Raw genomic sequence first — 14,654 nt, forward strand, 5'->3', positions numbered from 1 at the left:
AAGCAAGACCTGCCTTCTTCACACTTCAGCTAAGACCTCAGACATTTTCATCAGTGTCTTTCTAAAACATTGACCACATGGATCTCTCCTGCTAAAAAACTTTCACGGCTGTCTTCAAGCGCAGTGTCTGAATTACTTAGTGCCAGGCTTAACAATGTGGTACCTTTCTCCTTCAGATTATGCTCTCCTTTCTTTTTAGAATACATAATGCATACTAAACTAATGTATACTAAAGGGAAGAAACTAATAGAAAGTGAACAATTAAAAAATAAGCAGGGCTTCCCTGGTGGTGCAGTGGTTGAGAGTCCGCCTGCCGATGCAGGGGACACGGGTTCGTGCCCCGGTCCGGGAAGATCCCACATGCCGCGGAGCGGCTGGGCCCGTGAGCCGTGGCCGCTGAGCCTGTGCGTCCGGAGCCTGTGCTCCGCAACCGGAGAGGCCACAACGATGAGAGGCCCGGGTACTGCAAAAAAAAAAAGAGGAAGGAGGAAGGAGAGTTATCTCATTTATACCCATATCTATAAATATACATTTTAACTTGATGGCTTCCAAACTCATATCCTCCTGTCCAGACCCCAGAGTCCCAAACTGGCAAATCCCAATCATCTCTGGGCCATTCCCAGTGGCTTATTTTACAGACACTGCAAATTATCAAGATCCGATATGGAATTTCTTTCCCGTTTTTACAGATTGAGGCTTTCCTCATTCCATCTCAAGGAAAATGATTTTTCTCATTGGCACACCTGAATCTTCCTCCTGCTTTCGTGTATTAGACATCATTTCAGATTAACTTGGTTTATATTTTGCCACAAAATGCCTTTCCCCGCATTTTAGAAATCCCTGAATTTAATTTCCCCCTAAATCAGGTCTCTGCTAGTCTTCGCCATCCTCGTAAACAGCTACACCTTCCGCACATGGCCTCGGGTCATTGATCTAGGAATCATTTTCCCTTGCTACGTTTCCCTACCCAATCCGTCAGCAAGTCCTGATGACACCGTTCCCAATGTCTCTTTCAGACTGCAGCACTACTCAGGGATGTAGGCTTTGGGGAGAAATCAGTTAGCGTCACTGAACCGACGGTTAAAGTTTGAAGGATGGGTATGAGGAAAGTTAAAAGGAGTTAAAACTGAGACCAATGGTGAAAGGGACTGAGGAACAGACGTCTTCGTCTGAGTAGATAAAGATCAGCTCGGTGCTCTGTGACCACCTAGAGGGGAGGGATAGGGAGGGTGGGAGGGAGGGAGACGCAAGAGGGAAGAGATATGGGAACATATGTATATGTATACCTGATTCACTTTGTTATAAAGCAGAAACTAACGCACCATTGTAAAGCAACTATACTCCAATAAAGATGTTAAAAAAAAAAAAGAAGTGAAACCAAGTGGCTGCTGATTGCTCGTGATGTAATGCTAAGCTGACTGTGTGGCCGAGAGGGCAAGGGGGAGGGGAAAGTGGGGCGGAGAGATCTCTTTAGAATAAGATCCTTACAGGCAGGATTTCTTTCAAGATCTTATTATACCCGAGGACATTTTAACTTCTTTAAGACTGTAGTATTTTGAAAAATGAAAGGGCCTAGAATATTTCATGGAATATGTAGTAATGAAGAGATTCATTTGGCAGTGGCAAAACAAGGCCCCCTCGTGTGCTATTAACAAATTCATGCATTAACCATTTCCGGAGGCAATGTCTTAAGTGACTCAGAGTAAATTCAGATCACCAGCAGGTTATACTCGCTTAGAACATTTCCCCTCCTGGCTGAGTGAGCACCCCAAGAAGTTATTTAATGAGGTGGTGCATTAATCAGCCATCTCCGGGTCTGTATTGCTCCCTGAGAAATGGACCTAATTGCCTAATAAATTTTTCTCAAATATTTCTTACCTCTACACAGGATATATCAAGAGGAATCACATGTCTTCAGCTGTTTACCTCAATCAACAAATATTTATTGATGAAATAAAGCTACATCAGGTGTGACTTGGCAATAACATAGCAGGCTGGCTGGCAAAAGGACAAATCAGAACATAATTTCCAGTAGAGTCATAGCAGGCCAATGAAAATTAGTTGTCAAGAGTAAGAGTAGGGTATTCCTGGTGGCGCAGTGGTTGAGAGTCCGCCTGCCGATGCAGGGACCATGGGTTCGTGCCCCGGTCCGGGAAGATCCCACATGCCGTGGAGCGGCTGGGCCCGTGAGCCATGGCCGCTGAGCCTGCGCGTCCGGAGCCTGTGCTCCGCAACGGGAGAGGCCACAATAGTGAGAGGCCCGCGTACCGAAAAAAAAAAAAAAAAAAAAGAGTAACTAATACATGTGTATAATAATTTACAAATCTTGTCATCTACATATAGCTTATTTGATCTTCACAACAATCCTTGGAAGTGTTATATCTCCTAATTTATGGATGAGAAAACTGTGCCTGAGAGTTCAATGACTTTTCTAAGGTCACTGGCAAGCAGTATTTCCCCAAATACACTTCACTTCCTAAATTTTCCAATAACAGTACATTTTGGAGGTAGTATGTTATGTGGACAGCTTAGCGCTACACAGTATGATCGTGCCCTGGGAAGTTTCCCACCCAGTTAGTGCTCCAAAAACCAGAGAGGTGCGCAGACGGGCTCCCACAGGAGAATGCATTTCTACCATGGCTCCACTAGGTGGCAGTGAAGACCACCACTAGAAGCAAGTGTTTGTCACTACTGTAGAGACATTTGGTCAAAGCAGGAAAGAGGAAAGAAGCAGAGCGGCACTATTCTTTCAGAGTTAGAAAAGCGTGCGTGTGTATATGCTTGCGTGCCTCCGTGTGTGCGCGTATGTTTGCAGGGCAGAGGAACTAAAAAATGAATAGAACTGTTACTGCATTCTATGCAGTTTCCCCTACTGCTGGTGGGTAGAACCAGAGTGAAAGAAAGACCTTGATATTTGGCACTTCATTACTCGGCTGTGTCCTCTAAACCCAGGCCTGCAATCCCACCCCTGGATTCTGGATGTCCAGTGAGGCATTACGTGACGTACAAAATTATCATTGTCATTTAGCGTAAAAGTGAGTGCTTTCTTCAGAGGAAGCATGTGTGAATTCAGTGCATGAATGTCTCTGGCTGTGCCTGCGGGCTGGTCTTTCTCCACAAGTGTACATAATCTGTTCGCTGGTAGAGAAACCAGCAACTTGCAGCGTCCTATGGGGAAAGGAACTCAATAGCTGAAGGAATCCAAGAAACCTTTGATGCTTTCCTGTTCAGTAGTAATCAGCATTGCTACAGGTTAATTGCAAATTGGGGCCACTGGATAAAGAAGAGTTCTCGACTAGAGCATGCCATAGCAGAAAATATATGTGTCTGGGTTGGAGTCCATCTTTGCCACGGAATGTTGTTTAGATGGCCATCCTAAGCCTTCTGAAAGTTAGGGGGAAAAAAAGGTTCCATTTGTCTGTGAATCTCTACCAGCTCTGGGGAAACCCCCAACCCATTGATCAAACCAGAGTTCCCATCAATTAGAACAGTGTTCTACTGGAGGAGACTCCTTTGCCATTGGGGGCAGCTGCTTTTCTTCTGGCACTGGGGGTAGATCAGGTGCTTTCTGGCCACACCTGGAAACAGTGAAGCGAGTCATGTGAAGAGCTTCTTCATACCCTGGGAGGGTGTCCAGGGAGGACGGCAGCTGGCTCAGGGAGCTGGGGGAGTGAGCCACGGCCAGGATTCTTCGAGCCGCAGGGCCAAACACTGACTGCAGGGCTGGAGAGGAAAGAAGGACTAGAGCTCAAGTAAACGCAGCGTCCACAGAAATCAGAGACTTACGACACACTCAATCCCCTTTCATTTTAAACAAGTGTCCAAATTCATCATCACTCTTGGCCACAGATATTAGGAAAATCCTGTGAAGCTTGTTCAGAAACCAGCTTCACTCTTTGCTAGGAGATCCCATCTTCTCTGGATTCCTCCAATTCTAAAGTGGGCTCCCATATCTCACAATCCTGTCCTTTTCCCTTTACGGATTTGGACCCCTTTATACCAACACACTTAAGTTGCAGACTCCTTAGAAATAGTTGTTTCTGCCTACTTATCTTTTCCCCAAAATGACACTGAGAAAAGAAAAGCAAGATAGGTGAACAACGTGCTATAGTGTTCTCTCTTTTCAAAATAAATGTCACAGGGTATAATTTATCACAGGGTATAAATATCACAAGGCCTGCTGTTCTGCCTTGTATTCACTCTCCAATTTTAGCAAAGAATATAATGCAAAGAAGAGAACAGAGGGAAATAAAGGAAGGTGTTTTATGATCATCCAGTGTTGGGTTTAATATCTAATGGTTTAAGACCTGGTGAATAAAGAAAGTACACACAACTCATTTCTCTAAAGATAAAAAAAAAATTAGTATAGATAATAGAAAGTGTACGTTTTCACAAAAATCTAAGACATTTTCGAAAAAGGGATACGTTCAGAGCTTCAAATGGTTTTATCAAAATAATTATTTATAAACTTGGGAATTCTTCCTGTAAGACATTTCCAATATTGTCTCCAACATTCCATTTCTTTCTTCACTCCATTATCTGACCATAAACTGAAAATACAGCATCCATGGGAGACCAGGTCACTGCACCATCAGGCTTTGGGAAATTAAAGCTGCCCTAAATTTTAGAATCTTTAACGCTATTTGGTGAATGTTTTGACACCGTTGCACTGTCCTAAGCGATCGTTTAAACCTGGGTTCACCTCCCACGTCCTACGTCAGTGTACTCACAAGTGATGGTGCTCTGGAGAGTGTTGTCCTGGTCAAAAGCGATGACCGTCACTTCATAGGGTGGCCGGCCCTCGTCTTCCCCATTTTGCTGGTGACCCAGACAACAGCGGAAGCACATAGAAGTGAGACCACACAGGAGAAGCAGCGCCCCAATGACCACCAGCAACCTGTAAGGACCCCACCGAGCAGTGAGAGCTCTGTGGTCTGGCGTTTTTCCCAACTTTGGCGTAATCAGTCTTCAGTGTCTCCATTTTGATTTTTGTTTGAGTATTTTATAGAACGACTATCAGATTTTAATTCCCAGGTTTTCTCTTCACGTACACGCTTCCTTATTTTGCCAGCAAGACTAAGTCAGTTCACTAGAGCAATTCATGACGGATTTAAATGTGGTTTGGAGGGGCTACTTTTTACTGAAGTAATCTCCTCTCTGTGGCTTTCTCTAGGGCTGACCCTGAGAAAGTACACAATAATCCGTCGATGTTGGCCCAGGAGATGGTATTGAAACAGGAAATCCTGGTATATTGTCACACAGGTTAGTGATGGGGTAAAGAAGCTTTACTCCGAGATGCTAGGAAATAGGCTGGATGTCTCAGTTTCTTTTCTGCTGTCAATATATTTAAAAACTAAAATAAATAAATAAAAGTAATACCCCTGAGAAAAACTCCCTTTTAAACATCTTTCTGGGTAATATAGCTGAAACTTACCATATATACCAGAGATGTACCCAATCTGTGGTCAGGCAACTATGGAGAAAGAATAAAGGTTTGTTTGCAATAAAAATATAGTCAATGCCTGTTATAATTCCAGAATCAGAAATACAAGTTACAATGTATGATACCTTGTTATAATAAAAGCATCCCAGGTTATATTAACTTCGATGTAACCAGCTGAATCTATTATGAAATGGGATGCCTTCAGTAGTGATTTATACTATAGATGGCATTGTGTAAGTCATTATGAAACAGACTAAACTAGTGATCATGAAAATAATGTTAACAGAACCTGTAACCATGACCATTGTAAACAGTTTTGATGACAATTACCAAGAAAGAACTTTCAATGCAAGTTTACAAAGAGTGGAAATAAATGTGAAAGTTAAGGTTTGTATATATTTGAGGTCAATAAAATTTAAACATAAAGAAAATTTCAGTTATAAGCGTGATAGTTTGTAATTTATGTTTTGCAAGTTGTTGCAAAAAGGGCCACCATATAAACAACAAGGTCCTACTATATAGCTCAGGGAACTATACACAATATCCTGTAATTATCCATAATGAAAAAGAATATGAAAAAGAATATATATATATATATTTGAATCACTTTGCTATACATCAGAAACTAGCACATCACAACACTGTAAATCAACTATACTTCAAGAAAAAAATAAAAAGCAGAAAAAATAAAAAAGAGCCACCATAAAACCATAAAAACTCCCACCGTAAAAAGGGCTTTAAATTTTCACATCCAGGATCAAGACAGATAAGCATATCCATTGAGGCCAAACAAGGAGGGGGGAGAAAATGTAGAAACCGACTTCCTCATGACAAAAGCTAATTAAATATTCTGAATGAGCTAGGGCAATTATCAAGTTTCTCTACAGAATGAAGAAAATATGGATTGCAAGGGAGAAGGAGTGTGGGATAAGCTGGGGAGTGTGAAGGGGAGGGGAAGGAAAATATTTGTTTGTCACTGAAGATGAATACATTTACTACTTTATGATCTAGTGATCTGTTGAAATCCACTTCTATGTCCTCTCTGTTTGCACAGTTGTAGATCATGCAGTTTTCTTTTTCACTGAACAGTGTCTCTAGGTGTTCTCACATTCCCTGTTTGTTCAAAGCCCCTTCCAGTTCTACAATGTTACAATTCTGATTCTATTAAAAATAACCCTCCTATGGTGGTAGGTGTCTAAAACCGCAGAGAGCTCGTGGCAAGTTACCAAGGCCATCACCATTTCCTTTGGGTTTAACAGACTTGGCTGTAGGGAAACTCTTCCTGTGGCTAAATATGTGTTTTCCTTCAGCCTAAGTAAGTCTTTTCATTCAAATTGTCCCTGCTTTCTTAAATAATTTACCTCCAAGAGGAATGAATCTCTTCCCTTTTTATCTTTGTGTCCTCTGTGTCTACATAGGACTTAATTGTGACAGGTTTAGATTGAGGGATAACTACCTCAAACTGATAGCTGAATGAAGTCTGCAATAAATATTAACATGCCCTGAAAAATAGGAAACGCTTTGCAGATTTGAAATGGTGGTGCTACGTTGGCAATCACCCAAGTATATCTTCGTGTCAGTAGTGAATCCTGTCTGTCTCGGTGACTCACTGAGAGGCTCGGGAAAGAAAATCTTTTGCAAATCACTGTGACTGTATAAACTGAGATTAAGTCTGCTGTTTTGACAGGAAGATTGGTTTTGGAAAAACGCCATCAGCAGTGTTATCTTGAGTACTTAGGATGACACGAACACCTGTTTTTGGATAACCTGTCTTTGAGATTAGTGGGTTGATGCCATTTAAGTAGAAATAAGGGAAGTCAGAGATATCTAATGACATTTTGACCCTGTTTTGGGTGTTGATGTTTGTGTCTGTCTCGCTTTCCTCCCCGTGTGGACTCTCAGATACTTACTGTTCGGGAGTGACACAATTCTCCTCACATCTTGCCCGAGGAAGCTGTAGGAAGGGAAACAATCTCAGACAGGGAAATGGTCTCATCTGCTGCGCTCAGCGGCCTGTGAGTCATCCCTCGTGACTGCGCTGTCAGGTCAGTTGGTGACAGCAGGGCAAATACAAGGACAAGGTCATGGGGTCAGTCAGGTTTCAGACTGTTTTCATCTCTCCTATACCTGATCTTTATTAAATTCACAGTGGGAAAACCTGGAAGAGCAAATACCTCATCTGTTTTGGTTTTGGTTTTTTGGTGGTGGGTGAGCATCACCGCCTCTGTGAATGAGAGGCAGCATTTATACCGATTTGTTTGTCCTAGAAATTTCCTGATCTGTCTCTCAGGAAACAGTTCTTGTTCTCCTAATTCTCTATCAGTTAGAAATCGAATTCAACCCCACCGCTCTCCTTTATTCCCTCCGCACCGTACAAGAGAAGAAGGGGGGAAAAGGAGGGGAAAAACTTATTGACTGAATAGCTACTCTATGCCAACCAGATTGCCAAGAATTTTTAACATTTCGTCACAATAGCCATGCTGGTGGGTACATTATTTTGAAACGTTAAGAGACTAAGGCATAGAGGTTTGAGTAACATGACCAGCTGCATACAGCTATTGAATTGGCCAGAATTCAGATCAGACTCTCTCATGTATACGTGTGGAATGAATCACTAGAACCAGGGACAAGTCTGCTCTAACAGCTGTTGACATTTCTGTCAGGTCCCTTCTACTCCCAAAAAAGGAATGTCCCACTCCTTCTTTTACCTTATATTTCAGTTGACTTTCTCCTTCAAAAACCTCTCTAGGTAAACTTCTGTTCTAGAAACTGTCTCTCTCTTCCAATAACTTGGATGACTTGATATTTCAGGAAATCAACAACAAAGGCCACAAAGTTACTCTAAAAAGAGGCAAGAATTTGTACTTATTGGGAGTTTGAGGGGAGGGTGGAGGCAGGCAGGGGACACACCTGCATATGACATTGGGTGAAAAGGATTTGTAAAAGAACAAACAGCTTGTCTCTGCAGAAGACATTTGAGAAACTCCTGGTTTTGGTTTAATTTAAAATAATTGGCCACTAAGGATGACAAAGTATGTGTTTCCTCAACCCACCCCTGGTACTTCGCTTTGTCTTCTTGACTAAAGTTTAAAAAAAGCCTAAAGTGCTCAACGGATAAAACTCCTCTTTTCAGGCCTGTTGCAAAAAGAGAAGAAACGAGAAAAGAAAGGAAGGGAACGACAAGGAGGAGAAGAAGCAGTAAAAAGAAAATACAAGAAAAAGCAAGAAAAGGCTATGGTTTCAGACATTCCGTTAACTGGTATATAGGAAGTAAAGTAGCACCCTCCCTGTTAGGAGTTGTTCAGGAATCTGAAACCGGCCCATTTCTTCATTTGCTTTTCTTCTTAATGGATTTCATATCTGTGTAAACTTCCCCTTGAAAGTGATCCAGAATTCCTCAGTCCAATGACTCTTTCTCAGCTAATGAGTTACTCAGAAACTTCTCCTTCTCAGTGGCGAGAAATAAAAAGTGCAAAGTATTTTAAAAGAGTTTTCTTTCTCAACTTATCTCTGATTCAGAGGCACCTAAACTGCTAGAGTAGTATTAGGGCTGATATGGGAAACACTATTTAGGGGAATTATGTACTTGGTTTTAATAATTTACTTGGATTTTTTTTTTTTTTGGCCATGCCACGCAGCTTGTGGGACCTTAGTTCTCTGCCCAGGGATCGAACCCGTGCCCCCTGCAGTGGAAGTGTGGAGTCCTAACGACTGGACCACCAGGGAATTCCCAGTAACTTACTTGGGTTTTTGAGGGATAGGTGAGTTGTTAAAGATAGAAGAGATGTTAAAAGAGAGAAATATACATGCGACACTTCTAAACTGCCATTGCTCTCCTACTAGTATATATGTCCTTCTTTTCACTGAAGTCATCAATCACACATGCACTATATGTAACCCTATAATACTAAGGGAACATTCCAGTTATTCTTTTCCCTACCATCCCTTTGGTTCTATATATGTCTTCCCCCCTCATTCATTTCTCTCCAGGTTCTTCTGAGAGTTGATTTATCTGAGAAACAGAGGTCTTATGCCTACGTTTTCACGACTCACCTGGATGAAATATACCAGGGCAGAAGCCATCAGGGCTCGGGATTGCACTCTCATCAGGCTGGGCTCCTACTTCTCCAGGTCACGCACTGGGCGTCTGTTGCCTCCTTTCCATGCTCTGTGCCATGTCTGACTTCTTGACCTAGAGGACCTAAGGAGAGAAACTCTTCTCAGCAATAAATTCGTTTTTCCTCCTCTCTCTTTCTCTTCTCTTACTCCCTTGGGCTGTTATTTTCTGTGGTTTTTCTCTCCCCTTTCATCCTAGCTTCTTTCTCTATTTCTATTCCTGGTTTTAAGGTCTCCACGTTTGCTTCCCTGTGTCTTCTCTTCTTCCATTCTACTCTTAGCCCTTTCTAGATGTCTTTAAATTTCTCACAGTGCCTCCAAAAAGAAGACGTTCAGGAAGGACACATCAGTCCTGTGAATTAGATATTTTTCTAGGCAGTGCTGAGAAACCGGACTTGAAGGAGGATCAAAGGCACGTTGAGGGTGACCACATAAGTTCTCTTCTCCATCAGAAAAGGAGTAATATTCTTGGTCCTTCACCCAAGCACTCCAGGGTGACGGTTGCCAGTTGAAAGTCACCCTGCCAATCTCCATTCACTCCCCTCTCCGTGTGATTAGCCCGCCTCTCTTGCTCTCCCCTTCAGTATGCAGGCCTCGCCTTCACTATGTTGATAATCAACTCTCCTGGTTCTGGGTCATTTATTCCTAGACACTGGAGTAGGGCTGAGAAGTTGCCAAATGAACTGGAAAGCTATAGCGTCTTTGGAGAAAGCAGGTGGGGAGATTAGGATTTCTGGGTGCTGTCCATGAAATAACCCTCCACCCTGGCTTCAATCCCCATTGAAATAGTTAGAGACATTTTTAAAACAAGATTCAAGATCTATATATCTCTCTCACTCTCTGTCTTTCTCATATAATGTAAAGTCAGAGCAAAAATAAGCACACATGGAAAGGACATAGAAAATTTGTAAAGACGTACCTCTATAGGAACAAATGAATTCTGTATAAATGATGTATGCTTAAGCCAGTAATCTTTTAATTAATACAAAGTATTAAAATTTTTTAAAATACAAAGTCTTTCATAAGAAAATCGGACATTTGTTTACAGGGATCTATCTTATAAACATTGGGAAAAAAACAACTTTCAGATGCTAACTCTGAAAATCTGATTTTACTGAGTTGTTGAGGGGAGACCCTTGGGCGGGGTTGATTCTAAAAGCCCTCCCACCGCATAACAATGTGATATGAGAACGGAGAATATAAACTTAATTTTATTTCTTAGCTAAGGAAATCAAATAGTGAGAGAAAAATCTGGTATGATACTGGTGATTCAAAATCATTCATTTCCAAAAATAAATGAACACTACATTATATTTGTAAATGTAAGAGTACTTTCCAAATTTTAGCAGAAAACTTGGCCAGGTAGGAGGTATTTTACAGGGTAAGAGAGCAGAATTCTAATCTAGACCCTCCACTAAATTATTATATAATTTCTTCAGTTCTCAGTGTTCCCATTCATTAAATAGGAGTGGAATGCCCACTGGACCTGCCCTAGATGGTGCTTTATGTTGCATCATGAAGGCATTTTGATTGGAATATTTCTAGTCAGAGTGTCATGTACATGTTCATATAGCATCATTAACCTTGCCCTTCTCTTTCTCTTGTCAGACAGGCAGTAGGGCATCATGGCTAAGAATCCAGCTTGGTTGTCTGGGATTAAATACAGTACTTACTTGGTCACTTATTAGGTGTGGGATCTTAGGCAAGTTATTACATCTCTCTGTTGGCTTAGTTCCATCCTATATAAAATGGATAAAATGTTACTTCATACACTTATAGAGATTAACTATGTTAATGTGTATGAAATACATATCCTAGTCCTGATATAACAAGTATTTTGTAAGTGTTAACTAAGATTGCCTTGATTTCCACTCAAGTTTACTCGTAACTTTTCCCTTCAATATGCTGGTAACTGATGTCCTCCTGCGTTTCATGTGTATTGTTACCATGACCTTGTTTTAGCTGTCCTAGCATTCCCGTTCTTGAGTATTTCCCCTTGCTATCCTGGCCCTCTCTTCTCCCAGTCATGCCAGCCTTCACCTGCATGAACAGGTTTGCCCATTAACATGACTTTTTTCCCCCAATTGCACTTTCTTGCCATGTGATTGCCATCATCTCTTTGCCCTCCAGCTTCTTAACAGGTTAGAACAAAATGGAATTCTGTTAATGACCTTCCTGTTACTTTTCTTTCTTAGAATTACTACTGCCCCTTGCCCTCCCCCCACCCCTCCCTCCACTGGATTAATCCCAGGAGAAAGAGAACTTATTGTTTATCCTAATGGAAGTGATTATGCCTTGTGGCAGTTTTAACTCTGAGCTCAGTCCCTATCAAAACATCCATGTAGGGAACGATGAGACAGGAGAGAGGATTAGGGTGGGAAGACTGAAGAGGTCCACACTGGAAGGGCAGGTGCCTGAGGTAGAGGGGAATGAACTCATTACAACCCTATACAATCTTGTGGTTCCATTACGCTTGTGAATCATTAGCTTGTACCCAGGTTGTTAAGAACATGGAGTGGAACCAATGGAGAGTACTGTACCAAAGCCTTTTCACCTATGCTTCAGGGAATTGTTATACAACAGTGATAACAAGTGGGGCGAAAGAATTTCTTACTTCTGGTTCCTTTGATTATTCTCCTTTTTTTTTTTTTTTTTTTTTTTTTTGATTATTCTCCTTTTGACCTTGCCTAGGTCAGGTGACTCACTGCAGGTTCCCTTCCTCTCTGTGCTTCAATGAAATAGAGGCTAGGACTATTATTACTCTGAGGCACCAAGAGTGAGCTATGAAGAGCTGACAGTGGGTTGGACCACAGCCATGGCTTCAAAAATAGATAATATGGCAGGAGAAACCAGTTTTAACTTGCATCTACTGGAAGCTCCACTAGGAAGACATAAAATAATAGTGTCTCTACTTTATGAACCATGATTGCAGCCTAAGGTTTTTTTTGGCCATACCACACGACATGTGGGATTTAGTTCCCAGACTATGGATAGAATCTGTACCCCTGCAGTGGGAGCTCAGAATCTTAACCGTTGGACTGCCAGGGAAGTCCTAGATTTTTTTTTTTTCATTTTGTTTAAGCAGCCTAAGTATTGAGTGGGAACCTCAGAGCCACTGAAAGTCAGAGATAGGATTAGATTTAAGGAATTTTACAAAACAGGAGGATTAAGATTATCACAGAATTATTAACTTTATATACCATGTAACACATTACCACAAATTACGTAAGCAGCAATGTAAAATGACGCACATTTTTATCTCACAGTATCTGCGGGTCAGAAGTGTGGGCACGGCTAATTTGGGTCCCTTGCTTAAGGTCTCACAAGGCTACCATCCAGGTGTCTGCTGGGTTGTATTCTCATCTAAAGGCTTAACTGGGGAAGGATTCATTTCCGGACTTCCCTAGGCAGAATTCATTTCTCTGTGGCTGTAAGATTCATGTAAGCTGTTTCTTTAAATACAACCAGGGAGAGAGAGAGAGGGAGAGGGAGCGCACAGGGAGAGATCCATACTTTAGTGAGATAATCAATACACCTTATGTAACCACATATATGTGATCACGTACATTACATCACCTCTGCTACACTCCAAGCCACAGATCCCGCCCACAGTCCAGAGGAGATTACACAGGCAGGGATAACGAGAACCGCTTAAGGTCTGTCAAGTCTGTCCAGCTATCTGCCACGTAAAAATTGTAGAAATTATTCCCATGGATGTTTCAAAAACAGAAGAAACCCAAATGTCCCTCAGTGAATGAATGGATAAAGAAAATGTGGTATACCTATGCAGTGGTATATTATTCAGCCTTAAAAAGGAAGGAAATTCCGACACATACCACAACATGGATGAACCTTAAAGATATTATGCCAAGTGAAATAGGTCAGACACAAAAGGACACATACCATATGCTTTCACTTGTATAAGGTCCCTGCTGTAGTCAAATTCACAGAGGCAGAAAGTAGGGTGGTGGTTTCCAGGATCTGGGAGGACAAAGGAATGGGGAGTTGTATTAGTCAGGGTTTTCCAGGGAAATGAAAACAATAGAATTTGTATATGTAGAGAGAAAGGGATTTATTATAAGTAATTGACTCATTTAATTATGGAGGCCGGCAAGTCCAAATCTGTAGTGTGGGATGGCAGACTCAAGACCTAGGAGAGCCAATGGTGCAGTTCCAGTCCAAAGGCTGTCTCCTGGAGAAGTTTTTTCTTTTTTGGAGAAAGGGTAGTTTTTTGTTCTGTTCAGGCTTTCAACTGATTGGATGAAACCCACTCACATGAGAAATCTGCTTTACTCTACTGATTAAAATGGTAATCTCATCCAAAAACGCCCCTGCAGAAACACTCAGAAGAATGTTTGACCAAATATCTGGGCACGCTGTGACCCAGTCAAGTTGACATATAAAATCAACCGTCATAGGAGTTATTGTTTAATGGATGCAGAGTTTCAGTTGGAGAAGATGAAAAACGTTCTGGAGATGGATAATGGTAAAAATTTTATGTTATGTAAGTTTTACCACAATAAAAAAAGAGAGGAATAGCTTAACACCTATAGGCTAGAATAGCAAAAGGCAAAATATGGCCATGTTGAGGAGCTAGATCACCCAGAAGATGGTGACTGGTCTAGTTTTCACACTGTCCGTGTTGTGACACTTCTGTATGAGCTTCTGGTTGGAGGGACATCAAGAAAAGATTTGAGGGTGCCCCTGATGTGGGTATCCTCTACTGCATACCACATTTAAAGTCTACTATGAAGTGGATATGCTCTGCCTTGGTGATCTGAAAAGTCTCTCACTGAAACCTTTGAGAGAGATTCATACTGCGTTTATAATATCACTTAGAAGAAGATACCTATGTCTTTTTTTTTTTGATACCTATGTCTTTTATGATCTGGTATAATTGAAAGAACAGTGAACTGAGTTCTTGTCTAGCATCAGGTAGAAAAGAGATATTCAGTAAACCACTTAAATTTGGGGGACTTTAGTTCCACTTTCTCAAAATAAAAGAATTGAGATAGAATTTTCTCAGATTTCTTTGTAGTTTAAAAATCCAGTTTATGCTGGTGATGTCTTCACAATTAAGAAGCTCGTGTTAACT

The 14,654-nt window shown here is 41.4% G+C and overlaps 1 protein-coding gene across 1 annotated transcript; it reads right to left on the reverse strand.

The window, feature by feature from the left end:
• Nucleotides 1-3,478: 3,478 nt before the first annotated feature.
• On the reverse strand, nucleotides 3,479-9,550 carry TMEM52B (transmembrane protein 52B). The gene is made up of 5 exons (XM_065888272.1): nucleotides 9,497-9,550; nucleotides 7,354-7,397; nucleotides 5,435-5,473; nucleotides 4,731-4,897; nucleotides 3,479-3,723 (listed from the first exon to the last, which is right to left on the reverse strand). The coding sequence occupies exons 1-5, from the start codon at nucleotides 9,548-9,550 to the stop codon at nucleotides 3,479-3,481; spliced, it is 549 nt and encodes a 182-aa protein (XP_065744344.1).
• Between the last annotated feature and the right edge of the window lie 5,104 nt (nucleotides 9,551-14,654).

This window comes from Phocoena phocoena, chromosome 11 (genome assembly GCF_963924675.1).
Source record: "Phocoena phocoena chromosome 11, mPhoPho1.1, whole genome shotgun sequence".
Lineage (NCBI taxonomy): Eukaryota > Metazoa > Chordata > Mammalia > Artiodactyla > Phocoenidae > Phocoena > Phocoena phocoena.

What these genes read in the sequence shown, in the direction of transcription:
- TMEM52B (XM_065888272.1), bottom strand. Translation starts at nt 9,550, where the DNA reads ATGAGAGTGCAATCCCGAGCCCTGATGGCTTCTGCCCTGGTATATTTC. An exon ending in GTACATCTCTGGTATATATG is followed by an intron (nt 4,898 to 5,434) that starts GTAAGTTTCAGC and finishes GGGTCCTTACAG; the next exon opens with GTTGCTGGTGGTCATTGGGG. An exon ending in TCTCCAGAGCACCATCACTT is followed by an intron (nt 3,724 to 4,730) that starts GTGAGTACACTG and finishes TTTCCTCTCCAG; the next exon opens with CCCTGCAGTCAGTGTTTGGC.